This window comes from Balearica regulorum, chromosome 3, assembly GCF_011004875.1.
Source record: "Balearica regulorum gibbericeps isolate bBalReg1 chromosome 3, bBalReg1.pri, whole genome shotgun sequence".
Classification (NCBI taxonomy): domain Eukaryota; kingdom Metazoa; phylum Chordata; class Aves; order Gruiformes; family Gruidae; genus Balearica; species Balearica regulorum.
Window position 1 is genome coordinate 97451922 of NC_046186.1, and position 23249 is coordinate 97475170.

The 23249-nt window shown below is 37.0% G+C and overlaps 1 protein-coding gene across 1 annotated transcript in view; it reads right to left on the reverse strand.

Annotated features, from left to right (window-relative positions):
• CAMKMT (calmodulin-lysine N-methyltransferase) overlaps window positions 1-23249 on the reverse strand; it is a 225839-nt gene that overhangs the window by 7632 nt on the left and 194958 nt on the right. The window contains exons 8-10 of the mRNA XM_075749116.1: window positions 12235-12309; window positions 5065-5128; window positions 579-710 (exon numbers count right to left, since the gene is read on the reverse strand). Of these exons, the coding sequence (XP_075605231.1) occupies window positions 579-710; window positions 5065-5128; window positions 12235-12309 (271 nt within the window). The remainder of the gene's footprint in view (window positions 1-578; window positions 711-5064; window positions 5129-12234; window positions 12310-23249) is intronic.

Here is a 23249-nt window from a genome sequence, read left to right on the forward strand (position 1 = left end):
CTGATAACAGTAGCTTTATGTAAGCAAGCTTAGAAATCACACTCAGATAAGTGCTTTTGACCTAAATCTTGTAGCGCCTCGATCTGACATATAACCCCACAACTGTGAAATTCTGTATGAGATTTAGCAGTTTGAAGCTGCCAACTGACCCAGCCATAAAGCAGCCAGAGATAAGGATTTAAGGTACGATATGATACAATTAGACATTCACCTCCTATTTATTTCAGTCCATTTCAGTATTTAACCTACTTAAAAGTTGCAAGCTTTTTATTAAAATGTAAATGCTAGTGTGCCGTATATTTATAGGCAGCTAACAACAACAAGAAAAGACTCTCATAAATTAGATTTCTATGAATGAAAAGGGTAAACAGGAGATGCTTCTGCAAAACTCTTCTAGACGTGCAGAGATAAAGGATGGTTCTACCACACAAAATAATCAGATACAAAAATAGCTGTTCAGAAACAGCACACCTAAGGAGTACTTTAATCAAACATTTAGGTTACCTGCCAAAAGGACCATGATCTCTTCAAAATGCAATGCGGATTAAAGTGTTATCTAACACAAGCAGAAAACTAACCTTGGAGTGGAAGTTCGAAATGTGTTCATCATAATTTTCATGTCTTTGGACAGAGAAACCAGCTTTTTCAGCTAGATTGCAAAACTGGTTTAAAGTATTCCCTCGGAGTGGAGCAAATACCATTGCTTTTCCCTGGAACATTAAAAAGAGAATTTATAAATTTTTAAAAATGGAAGGGAACCAGATATAACATACACCTGACTAAGCTTTTAATATACTCAAGCTGGAAAAGTCAATTGTTCTCTTGGCAAAATACTAAAATAGGGTAATATAAATAATTGTTCAAAACATGCAAGATTTCTGTGATTAAACAAATGCAAAATAGAAAGTAATAAATAAATATTTTCATTAGCAAACTGCCAACTGCCATACATCTGCTCCTTTTCATATAATAATGGTGGCTATGAATTACCAAAATAAAACACAGAAAGAGCATACAAAACATACACTCAATGCAAAATCCATTTGATAGCTCATGACCACGCAAAGACTGTAAATAATGATTTTCTTTTTTCACTCTCACACATTGAAGAGTACCTCCCATTTGCTGTCAGTGGAATTATAACAGTGTAAAACAAGGCAAAATGGGAGGCAAATCAGACCCAATCATTAATTTTTTAAAGATATTTTAAACTACCTGAGCAGTGCAACCAAATTTGACCTTAAATTGGGAAACTGCATTTAAAGCAGGACTTAATGTTCTTGCATAGTAATTCTGGATCTTTCAAGATGACCAGGCCATTTATGATGCCCAGGCAACACATTATGGTCCGTTAGCTAAATTTTTGTTCATCCTTCTGTATTGAAGAAAAAAAAAAAAAAGACTGTACCTTGAACCGATAGATTTTAGACACTCTGTGCAAAGTACTAGCCCAAAACCTAACCTACTTGATATAGCATCTCTTGAAATCTTATTTGCAAAATTAATTCTAATTGGCTGAATACCGTGTTCTGTCACATGGAATGAAAACTGCTTGAAGAGCTGTAAACAAAGGTTAATATCAGCCAACAGCGTATCACGCTGATGGGAGCCACAAAGTTTACTGTGAGTTCTTGTATTTAACTTCTATATTAATGAGAGCTAAGACTGATTTGTGAGGTACTGTAATCAACCGAAGAGACAAAAAATATTTTTAGGGATCTGAAGGAGTCACAAAATGATTAGATGCTGTAGAAGAATATTTGGCTTGAGAAAACGCAATCTTGTGTACCAGAGGAAAAGAGTGATCAGAAGAGAGAACTTCAGTGGAAACGCTGGAAAGTGACAGTGCTGACACAGATACTTAGTGAGGAGGATAGGGAACAAATCTGTGTGTTACAGCTCATGCACACATAAGCTGAGACAACGGGCAGTGAGGCAGCAATAAAAACTCTACGTCAGTATCTATGGTACTAATGTGTACTTAAAAGATTCCAATCATTAATACCACAGCGCTGTATTTATTCGCACAATGCCTCTGTGAGATAGGGAAATACCGTTATCCTCATCCTTCTCATGGGAAATTTAAGTACAAAGGAGACCTAGGGCAATATCCAAAGCAACTCCTGTTCATTTGTGTAGCTATAACTTTAATTCTGTGGCTAAATACGAGGTGCAAATGGGTGTAACTCCCACCGAAGGCACTGGAATTGCTTATGTAAATGTTAGGTCTGAATATAGGCTCAGCTCAGGATGAAAAACATTAAACACAGGAAATTCACCATCAATGTGAAATGTGCTGTAACTTCCCTCACATCCTTGGCAGCCTTTAATGTCATCAGATAGAAGTGGGCAGTAAAGGGAGCCTTCAGCCGAGGATCCTCCTCCTCCTCCTGCTGCCATCTCATGCTCCCCAGAACATTGTTCTGCAGAGACCCTTCCTGGCGTAAGAAGGATGAGACTCCTCTGGAGTCCCTCATCTTCACAAGCAGCTTTACAGAGAGGTCGCTGTAACGGGAAACATGTCCTCAACCCAGGGCTTACTGACCACACGATGCACGTGGGCACTACAACAACAACATTAGACCAGTGGGCTGGATCTACACTTGATGGAATATCCTAAGGTTGTTTAATCTGAAGTTCGTAATTCAAAAGTGCCTCCCAGTTTGGGATGACGTTTAAAGTTCAGAATGGCCTTTCCTCAGCCAGGAAAATACTTCCAGTAAACTCATGAAGAAAACACGGAGGAAAATGTCTATTTCAATTACAATATTTTGAAGTGTCACCAAAACGCTGCAATTAGATAATGGGACAGACGTTCATATTTTGGACATGGCTACGACTAAGTTTACTCATAAATCATTGTTAAATGCGGTCTTATTTGCTGGTACTAATCATGGTTCAATAGCATCCGATTGACTTAATTGGGATTTTGAATGGATAGGCCACAGAAGAATCAAAGCCTTCATAAAAGATGTTCTTAATTTCTTAATTAGGGAAGTACGCAAACAAGCGATTGCTTATTCTGAGATTGAAATTAAAAGCCCATTTTAATGACAGCAAAAAAAGAAAACTTAAAGTTGGCAAATCAAGTAGCTTGCTTATAAGAGGAATAAAATTCCAGTGCCTAATTCTTGGAATTGGTTTACAGGTGACATATGCCTTTGTAACAAATTCAGATAAGAAATTTCAGCCCCCCGTAACTCTGTGAGCTACTCATTTCTGCCCACATGAATTTCTGGTCCTCTCTTCCTGTACCAATACAACTGGGCATGGGGCCATACTATGAATCAGATAACTGAAATGACCAGAGTCCTGTTTGCACGAAAACAAAAAGTTACCCAAAACACATCATTCTGTACCATAAGGATTCTATTAGCCACAAATAACATCCTTAATGAAAAAGAAAATACTGCAGATAAATTATTTGTCTTAAAATTTACAGTAAGAATAGATTATGAATACTATTTAAAATTCAGGCTGCCTTGTCATCATAGCTTTTTAAATCAAATTCTCTGGCTGGGCAATATAGACCACCAGACCACGATTAGCTATGAGCAGGAGACAAAGCAACTAACAGCTATTCTTCCGCTCCAGCCGGAGGCTCTGGCCAGGTCACCTCTTACTCACTTCTCTTCCTGCCACTCATACTCCTCTCCCCCAGCGTCCTCTCACGCAGCCAGCCCAGGGGCCTGTGGGGCTAACTGAAGAACTAGGTGTGGACATTGAGCTGGGCTGACAAAAAATACTTTTTGCATTTTTTTTAAACTGGGATCAGCTTTGTGTTCCAGATCATTTCTCATCCCCCAAATTATTGCACCCTGAAAACTGATGGTACATCAAGAAAGTCAGAATGCATCATTCTGGGCAGGAGCTGTTTAACCTCCCCTTGCTGCCACTGACTTTTTCCTCAGGGTGGCTACATTTCTCCTGTCTTCCTGGCAGCCTTGTCCCACAGCTCATTAAAATAATTCAGTCTTAAGTAACTGGCCTTAAGTCACTCAGGAAAGTCTATGATAGAACCAAGAATAGAAACCTGATCACTCTTAGCAAAGAATGGGATTACTTACATGACTAAAATGACTCGGTTTCTTAAGCCTTTGCACATTTGGGTCTTCTATTCCTTTTACAGAGAAAATCTTTTGTGCAAAAAGTACAATATAATTTTAAAATGAAGTTTGGAGAATGCATTGCTTACATGGAATACTTTTGTTTTGAAATGGAAAGTTTACCTTACTGGAATATTTGTATGTTAAGCAAGTAGAATTCCTGTTTCAAATTCCTACTTACAGCAATTACTTCACATGTTTTCTCATATTCTCATTTTGATATCGTCTTTAAAAAAACCCTTTTTTTTGAGATTCAAGATTATTTGTTGGGTATAAGTATATGCATATAACAGCTTTTTATTTTTTTAATTGCCTGTAGGTCTCTCTGATTTAACAGCCTGATCAACTGAGATGGGTAAAACATTTCCTCAGTGACACTCATGTAGAATATGTAAGCATTTTATGAAGAGCTTTATTTCATTTTGTTCTAAGGTATAAACCATGTAAACACAGGGCTTATTTAATGGAAAAAAAGTTTTAGGCTACAATATATGCATAAGGGTTTTGTTCACTGTATATAAACAGAAATGAAAAGAAAAAATATTCTTTCATAATAAATAAATACACAATGACAAAGGTTACAATTGAAGGGATTACAAATGACAGAAGCCAACATAAAAACTTTCAATATCGTACTTTTACTTTAATATGAAGACATTATTATCAAAGGAAAATACTTGAGAAACGCTTTGATAAAAATAATCTCACGCTATCTTTGAAGCGGTTTCATTTATTTTACTACCCACTGTGTTCCTTATCAGAAGGCCAAGTATAAGAAGTTTCCTAGTTTATGATTAGGAAAGAATCTGATAGATTAGAAGACTCAATTGAAGTTGGACATAATAAGTATTAAAGTATTACATGACATTAATCCTGCCATTCCATTACTCTCTCAATCATTGTGCACAGACTAATTATTCTGAAGCCAGTGTTCAGGAGAAAATAGAAACATACTTACACTGGGTTGGAGTAATCTCTTTATTGCATCAACAAGGCTAGCTCTGTACCGGTCCAGAAACAGGCTGACATTGAGAAGAGAACAGAATCCAGATTAAAATGGGTTTTCAATTCTAATGATACTAATGCAGATAAGTACAAGGCTAATTACATATGTTTACACAATGCTGTAAAAGAGAAACTGTGGTCTACATTTCTGTCCAGTTCAGGTACTTTTAAATGCTGAAAAAAATATATAAAACCAAATATAATCTAAATCAAAGCTAAAACATCAGCATGAAACAGATATATAGCAGCATGAAACAGATATAGCTGAAATTCACATATCACACATGCTAGCTATTAAAATGCTACCATATCAGAAATAGGATCAATATACAAAGTTAACATTTTTCATGTTTTTATATACAAGGGTGGTGGGGTGGAGTTTTTGAAAGTATCTTCTATTGTATTTCAGGTGTTATTACTAAAGGCATTGTTTTTCCTTTTCACAGTTATGGCATTAATTCATTAGTATCTATTATGCATATTTGTTCTATTTATATCTATCTATCTATCTATCCCTATCTATCCCTATCAAGATTTACAAGCCCCTACCTCCTCTCTCCCTCAAACACTGTTCAAATACAGTGACCCAGATCGTACAGAGTTGTCCTCTCTCAAGAGTGAAATCCTTCATCTCCAGCATGGGTCCCACAGCAGCAGAGTCAATTTTCCCATGCAATGTTGCCAACATGCTCAGCCCTATTTTGGTGTGATTACCTCATGATTTGAGGGGATAATTCATTCTTCATGCCCCTCAGTACCTTAATGTATATACTAATGGTGGCAACCAGGGTGCCAATCACACTCGACTAGATATTTGTGGACATGTAGTTACTGTGGATGAGAGTGCATTTACAATGGTTAGTGAACAGCCATCGGAGAGCAACTGATGCCTTTCAGTCCTTACTGCCATGGGCTTCATTTATATTGGTGATTCAGATAAGAAACTCTATCAAGCAGCCCACAATAACGTGATTTTTTTTCATTATTCATGTCTTCATTATTTCATTTCTTCATTATTTTTCATGCTTTCTCTGTAATAAAACTGCTTCCCAGCCTGTGTTAACCTCAAGTTCCACACTACACAGCATTTTGACCATTCTTTATGATTCTTTTCTATACTTCCCTTTTCTTTATTCTCAAACATCTCTTTCTGAAGAGATGTGGGTAATTTTTTTCCAGGTTTGAAATTACTAAAAGAATATAAAGAATCTATGCAAACAGGGAAGAGAAAAAAGTGGTCTGCCAACCATCAAGGACAGAATACGTGTGGATATTTAGGTAAGGCCACTCCACAGCTACCAAGGAGAATACAATATTACATATCATAGGGTCAAGCAGCTGTGTGAGAGCTGTGAATTTTTGCTGCTTGGGGAAAAAAAAAAAAGGCTATCGGAAAACTTGTCAGTGACAAATTTTCATCAGTAAAAACTGGCAGAATGTCACATTGTTCAGAAAATATGGTAGACTGGGTATCCGTACATTTCTTAAAGAACATTTCATACAGCAGTATGACCTTTTGAATTTCTTCTTAAGATATCGAAATACTAGCTAACAATTTCTCTGATAGCCTGCCCACAAGAAAATTTAAACTTTAGCAATTGGCATGATGGCTGCCTCTCAGCTTTGATTAATATTACTGGAAGAACCTTACTGAAAAAATGCTCGTTTAAATTTAATTCATTGAAACCGCAGCTGATATCTCTAATGTCTCCTGGGAGTTTTAATCACATTCACCTCAGGAATATCCCTATGCAGATAGGTACCATAAGACACTACTTCACCAGGAACTTAGCCACCCGCAGAAGAGGTGGAATACAGCGCATGAGTCCTCTCCCAAAAGAATCGCTAAAAATAATTAATTTTCTTCAACATGAAACATCGCAAGCACGCACACATTTAAGACTTGCTGAGATCCTGTGTAGACAGAAGTGCATTCCAAATGAAAAATGCAGTTATAATATTTTTATTTTTGAAAGCAGTGTAGTGAAAACACAGTTTTGGGGCAGCTCACCAGTGCTAAAATTCCTTTTGCATGGACCTGCATACCATTCTCTTTTTCACAATGAGATAGGGACACAACTGCTGCTACCCATCTTGTTCCCTTACAATGAGAGAACTACAGGCCTTTGTTCACCAGAAAGAAACTGAGTGTCTGAGAACTGAAAATGGTTACAGGACCTGACAAGAGATTAGGCATCTTCAATAATACCTTTTCTGTCCGACTCCCACTTGATATTTCAGTGGTATGGAGGTAGCCTCTTGGCCCTCTTAGCTTAGGAAACCCAGATAACCTGGGACAGTCACCCTGGCTCTGCTCCCAAGTTGTCCCTGCCCTCCAAAAGCCCTGTTGCTGCGAACAGCACCAACTTCAACTGAAAATAGCCTCCAACATTGCGATTTCCAGTCTGCTGCTCTGAGCCGCATACTCTGACCAGAGGGCGCAGAGAAGGCTGGAAGCAGTGTTAAAGCAATGCAGCGACTCCAGGGAACATCTATATCCTCCCTCCGAGTCAGAGGATGCCTTGAATGAAGAAAATCCTGAAGAAGTCACTAGATAATCTGTGCTGCAGACAGGGCCAGTGCAGGATTTGGCCCACGCAAGGAGATTTAGTCATGCAATTTCTCTTACCAGTAGAATTTGTATACATACAAATACATTTAGCATACTGAAAGTGTCCCCGAGAGAATCCTTTAAAGCTCACAACAGCTCAGTTAAATTAAATAGGGTATTGTTCTAAACCATTCTCACTCAGTCCTCACACCTCAATTCAAATTTGGCTTAGCTCGCCATTACTTTAGTGGTAACGTCTCATGTTTGTGTAGCAAGGACGCTGTGAAAGCAGTAGCTGGGGACAGGAATAGCAAGGGTTTCTCAGGGCAGCAAGGAAGTTTCCGATCACAGCAGTAGAGAGGCAAGAACACAGTTTATCACAGTTTATGATTCAGCCTTTGTGTAGGCATTGCTCTTAACCAGTAAATCTGGCTGAACGGGCAGGCAATCTCATCACCTCTCTCTTCTTAGGGTTTTTTGTTTGTTTTTTAATTTTAAATTGCCATTAAAACCAAAATGACAGCTTATACCAAAACTGTATGGAAGTAACAGCAAGCCACAAAGAAACAAATTACAAAACCAAGTAGATTCTCAGTTTGCTTCATGCTGATATCCTTTTATCTTGTGCCTCGCAACAAGGGGCATACATTTGTATTTTATAGGCTATGATGTGAACTTATTTTTCTTTTTGCATACTTTGCAATTGGTAAAAAAGCTGAGTTTACAGGTGTACTTCAGACATGATTACATTGATGTATAGTGCCTAGTGTATAGAGCCATTTATCTTTTTGTTTGCCTTCAACTACACGGCTGACATAAACTGAAAAAACCCTTACTTCCATGTCGTCAGATTCCAATGCACTTGAAAGTGTGTGCAAGAAATCAGGCTTAAAATGAATAATAAATTCAAACTGAGAAGGACAGAGATCTTAGTGTATTCCTGTAAAAAGATTTCCTTATATTAAATGAAATACTAACAGAGACAAAATTGACGTATTTTAAGATTTTAAAAGAATACTTTCAATTCAGTTCTACATTCCCAGTGAATCCACAGCTCCCCATGACTTCAGCAAAAATCTCAGCAGTGAAAGTAATGTGGGATACACCATCCTCCCCATGCCCCTGGCCTCTGTTGTACATATACTTATGCACGTGCCAAACTTCAAGAATATAATCAGTCTAACTAAGTAAAGTGGGATATTATAAATTTCCAAAGCGATATGGGGATCTAGACCTTATACTGTCTCTACATTAAAATTATTGTTGAAAACTTGTTTCATAAGAACACGAAAGACATTTTTCTATTTCCTCAGTCTTACTGGCCTTGACTCTCTCCTTGGGTTAAAAAATCTCAGCAATTTTTTTTAATAAAGGATATACACTTACATTTAAATAAGCTGAAATCTAAGGCTCTCAAGAGCTTTGGAAGAGTCTTGGGTTTGACTTGTTCATACAGGCACCTGTTATTTCTCCTCCTCTATCCATACTCACTCTTACAATTCCAGCACATCCATGACTTTATATCCACAAGTGTAGGTCAAATGAAAGTCTAAAATTCTGGCAGCCCTCACCTAGCCTTAAAATTCCCCCTCAAAAATATGAGGTGGGTGGATATGCTTTAAAAATTCCATTATTTCCAGTATTTTTTCCCAGTGTATCCTTCTTCTAGGTGTGGCTTCACCAAGAATTTTTCTTCCTTATTTTTATCTCATAGTTGACATTTTACGAGTTATTTTGGAACTGCTGAACCATGAAACTATTTTTATTGTCAAAATCTTGAATGGTTAAATAATGACTAGCTTTCACAGTTTGCCTCTTATTTATTTTATAATCTAGTTGAGCTACTAAATTTAGCTGTTAACTAATAGACTGTCTGTTCTGGGAAATAACTTATTTTCCACCCCTGCACACAAGGTTTATGAAAGTCTGAGTGTAAATATATGAATATAAACATATTGCTGCTTGTTGTAATCATGTACATTTTTACTTGAACCTCCATGTGGATTTGGAATATGTTTATGAATAGAGCTTGTTTTCATGTAAATGGGATCAAGCAGTACCACTGGTTAGCTATTCAGAGAATCAGACAATATCACCCTTGCTGGAAATACTTCAATAAAAATTTATCCATGTACCTAATATTTGAACTCAGATTTTTTGCTTTCTAGTTCTCTGTTCTAATCCCAGATTTTATTGACTGACAATGAGCTATATGATGGTGTTAAACTAAATGCAATCTATTCTATCTGTTTTTATCGCTGCTTACTTCAGGTTTCAGCCGAGGAGCTATAAGAAAAGAGATTTTTTTTTTTTCTTCTTCTTCAATGGCAGCCCACAAAATTCAGAGAGCAAAAATCCTGCCAACAGTTCTCAAGCCAATTCTGTATCTCGGAAGAGAAATACATGAAAATGAAAAGAAGATTCGAGTTTGATAAAGCATGGAACATTTTTTCCCCCAGCCTTTTCATGTACCAGAAAACCTAGTGTCCATAACTAAAAGAATGATTTCTAAAAGAAACAAAGAATAAAGGGATTTTCATGCTCATTAAACTCTATATATGGGCACTTGCAATAAGAAAATACAGACAATTTGTGAATAAAACCACGTACTTTAAACTAACCTGCACATTTCTATTTATTTTTTAGAAATGTATAAATATTTATACACTTACCTGCATCTTAAGTGCTTCAAAATAAATGTACAAAATGCAGGGATTGCAAATGCATTATGTATTTTACCTGTCATGTTTGATTCTTTGTTTCCTAAAGAAACTACACTATTTCCAAACAGACTGGGAGGAGTATTAGGCAAGAATATTACTGAAAAAAACAACTTAAGTCTTGCTCCACTCTGCTGTACTCCCAGCACAAATAGGATGACATGGTGTGAGTATCAAGAATACAAGAGATGGCACAGCCAGGTTGTTTTGATATTTGTGTGAAGAACAAATTTAACTCTAAATCTCTTGGCAAGACCTTGCTTCACCCACATAATCTGGAGAACATCCATATGTGAGCCTTGTCTAAGCCTCCGAGAAGACTGCTGCCCTCCTGCTCGTGTCCGCCAGACTCTGATCTGACTTTCATACTTAATCTGATCTAATCCTGTCCAGCATTAACTTCATCTGTGCAATGAAACCTGGAGTATCCATTCTAATATTTGGTGAGGAAGGCATTTACTAAATTACTTGCTGAAATCATATGGTGTTGTTTAGCTCCTTATTTTAATCAGATGATGCATCTCTGAGGCACATTATCAGCGATTAGTTAGAAACCCTTCTCTGTCCTTTTTGGGAACAAAGAACTTTTCTGAAATTAAATGCTAGGAGAAATGAAGCACTGTTGCATTCTGTCAACAAACAGGTATTAGAAAAAAAGAAAAATGATGACTAAACACACTTTCTCCGGTGCTACACAAACCAGGTAACTTTTCTGAAATAAGAGTTTGCTTCAATAACAAAATATCAAAGCAAGGGAAAAAAAAAAAAGGCTTTAGAGGAATATTTTATCAGAAGCAGCTTAAAAAGAACATTGTTTAAAAAGACAAAAAGACAATAGACAGCTTTGTACTTCCCTTTGCCTTTTCCCTTAAACTATTTCTTAGTAAGGTACAGAAATCTGCTGAACTGAGCTGTCCTAGGAAGTCCTTGTTTTCAGATTTTCATCTCTCACAATAGTTATGTGCAACAAAACATAAACAGCTTTTTCTAGTCTGGCCATTTAAAGGGTCAAGAGCAAATATTCATGAAGGAAAGACAGATTCATTTAAAAATATCTACTCTCCTAAATGAAATTTGCACATCTCTTTTTACACTGTCTCCATTTATATGACACAAATTATTAATAATGTAGGATTTTTAAAGTTATCATACAGCAAATATAGCACAGCACAATTCTGCAAATCCAGTATCAGAAAAGGGTTGTGTCAATAATCAAATCTATTTGCATAAATTATTAAACAATATACATGTATCTACCTTTTCATAAATTAAGTGGTGTGCTCTCATTTTTTTACTAAGAATTCTCTTACAATTAACACGTGCCTGTGTAAATAATATAAAGCCTATGTCTACAAATATTGCTGTCAAACTGATTTAAGAAACAGAATGTGAAAAAAGGTTTTGAAAAATCTTTTTTTCCTTGGAAAGATTTTCCAGGAGCAAAAAATATATCCCCTTATATCAATAGTCAGATCTTTCCTAAGAAGTAAGCTAATTGAGCTGTTTGTGTTGATAAACTCCCTTTTCTCCAGACTGTTCCTCACTGAGCCATAATTATTTGCAATTTGCCTAAGTCGTCCATTTACTGATACGTCAAGCATGAAACAGAGGCAATTCCAGAAAATGGAAATGCTTCTCAAAATCAATCTTTGGGAAATAATGTGGTAGAAGTTACTGTGTGATAGAAGACTACCTTATAACTGTCACATGGAGATGAATATTAATTTGTTGAGGTTAAGGTGGCTTTGTGCTTCATTTGTTGACTTTGCTTAGCCATCAGCAAGCAGCACAGTACAATTACTCCAGCAAAGCTATTTTTCTAACATGAGTTTTATGATTTTTATGTACTTACCAGTCAGCACACATAACAATGTCAAAATGTCCTTCCAGTTGAGAGACATCTGTCTCATTATCCCATCGTAAAATGCTAGAGGAAAAAAAAGATTTAAAAAAAAAAAAAGGAAAAGAAAAAAGGACTTACATTTTTCATCTTGAGATTTTTAAAGTATTAATATTATTCTTATGTGACACAGAAGTGTTTTTAAAAGTATACACTCCTTACTTTCAAAGACAAACGTAAAAATATTATTCTGTACATTTTTAAGGTTTTAAATCTCAAAGTTAAAGAGCTATTTTCTATTATAACAGAAAGGCAATCCACACAGGTTCTGATGAGTGGATCACCAGCAAATACGCATTTCGGAATTAGTGGCACATGTATGGCTTCAGACCTTTACCCCTTAACACCAGTGCACGAGGAAGTGAAGTCAAAGTATCGACAATCTGAATGAAACATCAATTTGCAGAATAGATGAGAATTCACAGATCTCCGCTACATCTGGCAGGCAAGTCCGTTGTGTTTCTCATTGATGAAGTGAGCATTCACTTGGGCCAGAGGGAGGAGGGACAGGGTGAAAGAACGCCAAGCTTAACTTCAATGCCAACTATGTTGCCCCAGGCAAGCTTAAAAATACAGCAGTGCTGACTCTGTCAACACCTATTCTCTCATAGGTGATAAGTTATTTAATTCTAAGGTACCCAATAGCAGGCAAAAATGCCCATAATGTGCAAAGTTCTTCCTTGTTTAAAAATGCTGCTGATTTATGTAGCTGCCATGAAGAATTTCGTACTTTGTTCCCATCTAAAAAAAGCAACTAGTATTGGAATTTACTGCATACTTAAAATATCATTACCCCGAAGATTTGAAGTTGCATTTCTATTTCTAGGCTATTTTTTTAAAAAAGGATCTATCCCTCTTTTTCATTTCCTGCTTATTTATAATAGAAAGTAGATAAATATTTATGGGAAAAGCACTTGTGGGGGAAGGGTCTAATCTGATCTTGTCAGGTTGTGCATGCTTATCTCAGTTTTGTATGAGTCTTGACCAAATAGACCCTTTAGTCTTCCCGCAGCTATAATCTACTTCTGGTTAAAAGCCATCTCCATTCACATCCTACTCCTAATATTTAACTGAGGATCAGTTATAATGCGTTCATTCAGAAATGTTCCCTAAGTATACAGGAAAAAAGGGAATTTTATACATCGGCTATACTATATGCAAAAAAGCCTCGTAAATACGTAGGTAGGTAGATACAGAGCCACAAAGAATTAAGGTACCGCTGTCTGCATGTACATGTGCACAGAGACAAAATTTGAGAGAGAATGCTTTTAAAACATGGAAATTATGAAAGGAGAGGCCCAGTTGGTTGGGAAAGCTTTGATTATGCGGGGCTCAGTGTAACTGAACAGATCAGGACTCATTAGCCCATTTGCCCTCCTGGAATTTACTGTGACAATCCAAAGAGAGAAAAGAGTAGATTAATTTAATTTTTCCCCCTCAAATTGAAAGTAGTCCAGATTTTAGAAGCCTAGGTAGCTTTGCACACTGGCACGCAGCAGGCATCCAGTAGTGGAAAGTGACAAAGGAGAGTTCTCACTCTCAGCTGCTGGCTGCCTGCTGGCTACCAGCGGCTTTTTCAACCCTGTTTCCGTGGAAACTTAGGTTAGAATGGTGAAAATTAGGTAAAGGTAAGTTTTGTGGGTTTAAAGCACGCACTCTAATACTTTAAGAATCCTGAAGCAGAACTGGAAATTGGTAGATGAACTGTGAGCCTTAAAAGGCCACCTTTGGTTCTCATTGCTACAGAAACAGAGATCTGATCAGTACCACTATAGGGATTTGAATTATGATTTTTTTAACCCATATATTTACTATACTTCGCACATGCAGTTCGGAAGGCAGCACAGGTGCCTCCTCCTGGAAAAAAAACCCCAACCTCTCTCATGTTACTGTCAGGTTCCCGCAGAGCATCGAAAATACAGCATTTTCTGTGCACACCTACTGTAGGCACAAAGGAGTTTGTGTGGGTAGGTAAAAGCTCAGAAACCTTAATGCTGAGCAAAATATGGAATCGACGAGTTGCCAGGAGCATGAGCAATGGTGCAACGTGACTGGCATGTGTGCTGTCAGGAGTGAGCTAAGGGCCCTACATCCAGCCGTAAGCCAGTCTTCCTCCATTTTCCTGATCTAGCACCAGGGCTGCTCTGGGTCTCTAGCTTCAGTACAGTTGCAGTCCTGAAGATGTCATAATTATGCAAAGGCCAATGATAAATTTACACACAAGATTTTCAAAATAAACTTTGCCATAAATTTTCAAAAGGTATGGGAAAATCTTTATTCCTGTGAGGAAATAACCACGTAAATTAAAGGTAATTTCTATAAAGTAAATTCCAACAGGACTCACTCCACTCTCACTCTGGACCTATGCACAGTGGTGGGAGAGATGCAGCTACGGGCTGCATATATTTATCCAAGCTATCTTTAGCCAAGTGCAAGTATGACTAGCAAGGGAAGCGCAGCTTGGGTACGTGAAGCTCGATACTGGCTGCAACCTCCAAAACTGTTTTGGGAGCTATTTCTAGGCTACGTATCGACACCGTTATCTGTTCAATGCTTCTGCAAATTTGCATGAGCTGCAATCAAACATCTGCACCTGCACCTGTAAAGCAGACGTGCCCCCACATATCAGGGCAACAGAAACAATTCTGCTCAGAGTCAGCATTATTACATCATTAATGTTGATGTCAGAATCAGCCTGATTCTGAATCAGAATCAGCTATTTTGAATTCTAGTGTTCATGAAAGTAGTGAATCAGAGTCAGGACATATATAACTTGTTCTTGTAATCCAAACACAATTCCTGAGTGTGAAGTTCAGAAAAATCTACTGATATCGAGAAAGGTAAAGATGTGTGTTTGTGTTATCTAAATGCATGTATCTATAGGTAGGAAGGGGTTGAGGAACAATAGTTTTTTCAGGGATTACTGAGGACGTGACTCTTGGACTGAGTGGTCAGACCTGATAGAAGTACTGAAGGCACCATACAGTAAGGGCTGATTACATTTCCATTTAAAGAAAACCACTGCTAGGAAACCCAGAAAAGTGTTAGCAACAGAAACCCCAAAATCTCAATCTTTATGAAGCTTCCTTTAAAAAAATAGACACAAGTGTAAAAATACCATACCACAAAAAGTCTTTTAAATCGTGAGTATCATGTTGAGTGCCAACATGAAAAAAATGCAAGCCTTGTTAATATTTTCCTCTTGTTCCCTTTCCAATGATGCTAAATTAGTGGACATCAACCACTTTTTTCTAAAGTTATTTTTCTTCCAGCAAAATAAGAAGCTTTAAAGCTATAATTTTTTTATATCTTTCTTTTGAGGGAAGATGCTACAATACTAACTGCTGAAATTATTTTGTAAATTTGAAAAATATGCTTTACTCTGTATTTCTGTCCAAGCTATACCTTAAGTGGCTTTTTTGTAAAAAAACAAACAAACAAACAAACCCCAAACCCAACATATATAAGGCTGTGTAAAGCCCACTCTTGACATTATTTTGTGCTGGCTTATTTAACTCATGCAGGTTTAGTTTCCTGTAATCAAAAATAGGAAAATCAGGTTCAGCAGAAAAGGGTCTGAAACCTACTGGAAAGATAAAACAGTTCGACAGCTTTTTTTGGCTACAAGAAGAACATTAAAAAATGAAATAGGATGCAAGGAAAAAACACTAGAGCACTGTTCAGCTACTACTTAGGTCAAACTGATGGTGGCTGAAACTTGGTACCCACTAATGGCTGCTTTATGGCCTGTATCAAATGAATTTGACCAGTTTTCAGAGGAAAAGTACCCACGTCACAAACCTATTACTATAATTAGCAATCTTGATGGCAGTCCTAGCAAAAAGGACAAGGACTGAATGAGCTATGGAGAATGAGCTATCCTCTCACATGCAGAGGTGGCTTTTCCAGGTCAGGGATAAAGCATACTATCGAAATAGTCTGAGAAAATATGTACTGATGCTTTAGTTTCCTAGGCTGTCAACCTTACACCATTCTAAAGCAACAAATTCATTAACACCCCCCCCCCCCGCCCAAACAACACACAACACAAACAATCAAAGCATTTCCCCCCCCCCCCCCCGCCCTCCCCCCCATTTATCTTTTAAATTGACAAGCAGAAAATGTGATTAGGTCAAGATAAAAAGAATTGTAATGATAATAGAACAAAAAGATCAACTGAGAAAACAGAGACTTTAAGTACTAGCAACGGTATCCCCAAATATCTCCTTATATTTCAAATTAAAAAAAAACCCCAACAAAATAGCAAATGTTGCAGGGATAGTGACGGCAGCCAAGGCTGCACTTCCCCTGTACAGTAATTCTAATTTATGGAGGATAGCCTGACAAATGTCGACACTCTTTTTCTTACACTGGTAAAGTATCTCAGCAATCTGCAACAAAAGACCTGATTTTACCAGGTTTTTATTTCTCATGCAAAATTCCTCATTACTATTATTATTCAACTTCTGTTATTCAGTGTTTGTCTTCCTAGTGTGTCTAGGCAGGTAACTTACATGAGAAAAAACAGGTTAAATCTCCGATTGTTAAAACTTGAAACATTTCCAAGTCCCTCTGAGATGTTCTTGTGATGAATGGCACAGGCTAGGGTAGCTCTCAAGTTAGCAGAAAAGTAGTTGTGCAGATAAAGACAAAAAATCAAAATTAGAAGAAAGGACAAAAGACACAAAAGCCTTACTTGCTTCAAAATGTATTAGTAGTTTTAATGAAGAGAAAAAAAATTTCGTCCCACTTAGCAGATGAACAGCTACCAAGAACCCCTATCTACCCACCTCTTCTTTTCATATTTTAATTTAGGCTTCAGCCTTTGAAAAGCATTATCATTGGTAAGTATACAAGTTCAAGTAAAAGATTTTGTCTGGGGGTTTAGATGACTTTTTTCTATGACATTAACCGAGCAAGTTCATTAACACATTAACAAAAGGCATCATCAGGATGTTTCTCCACACCTTGATCTTTGTTTGAGATTCCTCAGCTCTGTATAAAGATCAAGAAGATGGATTTTAATATAGCAACAGAGGCAGTGTGTACACTTATCATTACAACTCCTCCGAGGAGTCTTGTAATTTTGGCCACTATCATTTCCCCATCTTTCTCATTATATTCTCCACCTTCTTTCACCTTCTGCCTTCTTACCTTCATTGTTTCACTTTTCTTTTTATTCTTATCCATTATACCATCCCCTAAAGTGCACACCTGGTTTGAAGGGACCAAGGTTAAATTTGCAACCACAGGTACCCAACATCAACTATTTTCCCTTTCCTCTCACATTTCTAAGGAGTTTGAATGAGATATTTACAATTGCTGATGGACATTTCCTTTTAAAGTCTCCTTGCAGGTTTCGGCAACTTCCATGTCATTCATCTACTCTTGTCAAAATATACCGATGATTTTTCTCAGCTAGGCTCAAAATCTGCATTTTATCCTCATTCTCCTGGACCTTTCTTCTCTCCTCAGCCCAGTAAAATCTTGCTATTCATTAGAATTTTTAATTCCATTATTTTCTGTTTGGGTTTTTTTTAATTGCCTCTCATCATTCTTTCAATCTGCTCTTCCAAAGATTATCTTCAAGCCTTTCCCACATTTCTGATAATTGCAGAATGTTCCATCTCAACCTCTTCTTCCTCTGAAATTTACTTCTGGGCTCTCTCATCCATAACAGCTAAATCCAACTACTCACTTCACTACTTCACACTGTGCATCTAGACTCACAACTCAGTATTTTTAACAGCCTCGGTGAAACAGAAGTTCATCACCTTTAAAGTACAACAAGGCATTGTTACTGCCACCTTTTCTTGATCCCTTTGGACATAAGCATTAAGCATTAATTCCAATCTGTAATCTAGACTTAGCTTAGACCTTCTATATTTGCATACCTGATGTCTGTTCAGATTTAGCTTATTCTCTCTGCATAGCATCTCTAAGAAGTTTCTCATCTACCCACTCAACTTAAACTCTTGACCATGTCATCATCACCTACATCTCAACATCACAATATTGTTCTCTCTGCTCTTGGAAAATGCAGTCTTGCCCTATTAATATTTATTCAGTAGGCTGTCGCAAAGATTGTTTTTCTTGCCTACAACCCTGATCTTGTCACCTTTCTCTGTACTCCTCCAGGTAAGTTGCAAGTCTTCTTTTCCAAATGCTTCACAAATGTTCACTTCCCTATTTTTTATCTCTCATTCAATATTGAAAGGACAAGTCCCTTCTTTAATCAGCCCTAATGTCAGCTACATCTTCCACTTAACTTTTCAAGCAAGCACCTTTACAATTTTCTTCCACTATGTTATCCATGAACATTCACAAACTTACTCCGTTATCCTTGAAATTCTCCTTTAAAATAGTGCCTACAAAAACTGAAAATAGGCTAGGCTGTCTTGTGCCTCCAACGCTGTCTATCATGCTGACCACAGTTATCCTCGTTATCCTTCCTCACCATATCTAGCTCTGGTCTTGACTATAGATTCACATAACACAAACTGCCTTTTTGCTCCGTGTGTATACAATGTCTGGTACAACAATTCACGATGAAACCTCATCACATTAATGTGGTAATAAAAAAGAAGAAAACACCAAAACCAATGATAGGTCTCTTCTAACTTGAGATATTCTATGATTCTACCTAGGTTTTCTTGTCTAAAAGTTTCTTTTTAAAAGCACAGATAAAGTTACGTGCTTCCCTTATTCCTTATTCTGAGAACATATTTTCTCTCTCTTATTCTGTACAACATATTTTGCTAAAATTCAGATGGGAACATTACAGTTTTTTCTTCAAAAATAACAGTCCTAACACTTACACATTTGCTGCATATGAAAAGCTACTAAATTTGGGGGACATAATAAATACACTGCATGTAAATTCAGCTGTTGCAGAATAAAGTTTTCCATTTTGTAGACACACCACAGACCAACATTCAGCACAAGTGTGGCTATTTTTTAAAAAGAAGTGAGAATATCTTGTATAAAAGCATTATTAATAAAAAAATACCACTGGTGCTTGAAATTTGCCTTTTTGCATGCCTCCTCTACATCAATACATTCTAAATCAGTCTATTTAGGAGATTGACTACTGTTTTTAGCAAGGTTCATGTAGTACATTATGCACAAAATGGATGGTTCTCACATTCTAATTCAGATTGATATGGTATTAAAAAAATACATAATTTCAAAATGCAAGACAGCATAAGCACATGTGGCACAACTGTACTGGTAGGATCAGTGAATGAAATCTTTGTAAAAGTTCCTTTTGTGTAAAAATACGAAGGAAAAGAAGACAGTTTCTTGCTCTATGGAAAATAGTCTATCCATGAAAATGGGGAGGATAATCAAGGGAACAAGAAGAAAAAAACAAAGAATGTGAAGTGAACCAGGCAGGTCCAGAAGTACTGAATGGGGGGAAAAATTAAAAACAGCAGAGAAAATGTAATTCACAGGTGCTTAAATTCTGAGGGCAGAAGGGACCATTATAAACATCCAAGATTCCAAATTTCTGTATCAAGTCCATGTATGTCAGGAAATTAATACACGTTTCAGAAAGATATTCAACTTGATTTAAACACATTCACTGCTTAAGAAACTACCACTTCCCATGGATAGATGTTCTAATGTATTATCATTCTCTCTGTCAAATCTCATTTTTTTTTCTAGACTGAATTTGTCTAGCTTCTATTTCTACATCCTGTTAGGTGCTTGTAAGCTAGATTAAAGAGTGATCTTCTATTAAAGATTTTTTTCCCCCCACATGAGACTTTCAGATCAAAATCAATTCATTTCTTAACAATCGTCATTTCTTTGACAAGTTAAGTAAACAGAGCTCTTTAACTCTCTCATTTCCAGACCCTGATTCACTCTTCCACCTCTTTCCTGAACCCCATTCATTTTCAGTATCCTTGGTTAATGTTTGAATAACTGAATATTAATTGAATATTAATGAAATAAATGAAGATAACACTGTAAGCATCATTTCGTCAAAATTTAAAGTTTGTTCCAACTTTCCTACGTCTGTGGCAAAGATTACCTGAGAGTGCCTGTGAAGGAGAGAGCCTACAGAAATTGTGTAGTCAATGACTGTCTATTAAGGTAGGGCCAAGGTAGACAAAGAAGGGTGGACAAAGGTACAATGGTAACAACATGAAGCAGGAAACAATGCAAAAGTTGGCTAAAAATCTTCAATTCTAACATCTCATGGACGTTTTCCTTTAAAGCCCTGGGAAGAAAGATGTAAGTTTTCTCATATCAGTGATCTCCACCTAGTCTTCCTGTACAGTCCAAGAGAGTACAAGAGGAATAGTTTTACCAAAACCATGGTTTTTAAGCTAAGAGGAGACGATCATAAAATAGCCAAGGATTTGAGCAAGAATTATTTGAAATAATGCAATGCTTTACTTTTAGCTAGCACCTAGCTTTTCTCCCTGTTCTTCCAAACACAGAAATTTCTCTACAAAACTTGCTATTTTTTTTTCTTTATATATTTTTATCTGGTCACATAAAGGAGATAGATAGACAAATCTACAATGCAATTTAAAATAAATTGCAACTTTATTAAGTCAACAGAACTGGGTGAAGTACACAAATAGGAGAGGCTTGGAAGTTGGTATGGCCAAATGGTAAAGGAGGTTACTAGAAACAAGATGTCATTCCTCCAAAAGTTGAAGTCGCACCCAAATGAAGAAAGGATCACAAACTTGGAAAATTAGATATAATATCTAATTATATATATTATTGCAGGCCAAAACTGAATGTACTCACTCTTTTGTTCTAAATCTTCCTGCCAGCTGATCATCAGTTTATAGAATGAGCACTCACAGAGGATGACACCATTTCAGAGAGGTGAAATTAATTCTTTGTGTCAGTGTTCACTGTAGAAGAAACTGAAGACAATTTCACCACAGAAGTGGTTTTTTTATACCTCTTCTGTAAAAGGAAGTCCTGCTTTATAAACCCTGAGCTCTTCAAAGGTGTCAACAAGTGTTCACATAAGTGTGATCTGGGTAACACAGGCTACTTCTGGTTCCAAAAGGCTATTAGCAAAGACTGTCACCAACATTTAAGGAAAGTAGACAGCCACTGGACAAGAGTCCTGGCATGGCTAAATAATGGAACAAAAGACAGGGAACAGGGTAGTAGTAAATGGTCAGTTCTCACAATGGAGGGAGATAATCAGTGCAGTTCCCCTGGGACCTGTTCTATTCAACACATTTACAAGAGACGAGCACTGAAGTGGTAAACTTTGCTGATACTAAGACGTTATTCAAGACAGTAAGGAAAAGAGACTGAAGAATTGCAGAAGGATGAAACTGAGTTATTGGACAGTAAAATGCCAGATGAAATTCAGTGTGGATAAATGCAAAGTGTGCAACAGGAAAAATAATTCTGGCTTCATAAAGAAAATGAAGGTCTCTGAACTGATCATCAGCGGAAATCTCCTGAGGTTGTGACAAACAGTCTTATGAAAATATCAGCTCAGGGCTCAACTGCAGTCAAAAAAGCAAATTACTGTTACGCATTTTTAGAAGAGGAACAGAAAGCATAATTATTCCCCTACATATATCTATCATTTGCGTGCACTTTGAATGCAGTACTGCTCATCCTCATCTGAAAAGGAGTAGATTGAAACTGGAAAAGATTCAGAGAAGGGCAAGTATGATCAGAGATATGGAGCGGTTTCCACCTGAGTTGTGTTTTCTGTGATAGAGAGCTACAAATTCATAATCAACATGAACAGTCTGTTCATTGTTTCTTCCTACACGTACATAAAATCATCAAATGAAGACAGCCGGAACCAGGAGCTTTTTCTTTCTAACCAAAGAGCAGGAAATGTTCCTTTTGGCATCTTCCTCCTTGCCAATAGATGGTGCGCATGCAAGGGTGTTACATGGGGAGACTGGAAAAGTAGTTGGATGAAAGGGATTCCTTTAGGGTTGCTAAGCTGACAAACGCAACAAGTTCAATAAGTATGCTTTCATAAAGTCTGAATTTAGCAACACTCAGGTTGATTTGATGAATGAAAACATAGTGGGAGTCTTTATTAAAGCTGTCCTACGTTGATGAAACCTGTTGCGTGACCAGTTGAAATCAGGAAGGTTAGAAAGCCAGCGTACTTGAATAACATTGTAGTAACGTAAAATATTCGTGGGTTGGCAGTTACAGAGAAAGAAGTAATTAATATAAGAATGGAATCAGGACTACATAGTTCAGTGCTCTGTCACTGAGACCTCATCCTACTATCATACTGAATGCCATTTAGTCTTTAGAAAGACCTTTCTTCTTTTTAGGTTTCATTCTGGAAGCTTGTAAATTCATTGCATTTGTAAGGAACACTAAAATCTTGGATAACAGATTACAATTTATCTGTTAACCTTCAAGGAGAAGGGATTGTCACTTTTGGCCACTTGGCCATATATGTCGACTATAGAATGAACAAAAAAGTTATGATACATTATTACTAATCAAATCAAAGTGTGCATCACACCATACGCATTTCTCTCACTGACTTGTTGTATGTACTTGTTCACACTCCTATGTGGAATGTAATCTCTCTGAGGAAACTCTTAGCAAAACAATACACTTGTCCACACCTAAAACTCACAGGTCCTGTATCAACTGTAAGTATACAAATTTTATTCTTAACAGATTCGGTCTTCTCAGACAAGGGAATCTGATGGAAGAACAAATTCCCTGGTAGATAGACAAATAGAGTTTGTTAACCTTTAGAATATACCGCAAGCTTTCCTCTTTGATAAAGCTTTTCCATCATGACATTCGTAATAAAAACAATTTTTCAAAATTCTACAACCCAAACCCCTGCTTCAGGAACATTTCCACATTAAAATAAAGAGAAGAAAAAGAGCAGAGATTCCATGACTGTTGTTGCTCATTTACTCATTGGTGGACATGTTCAAAACAATGATATGATTCATGTCAAGCTAATAACAGTTGATGGTACA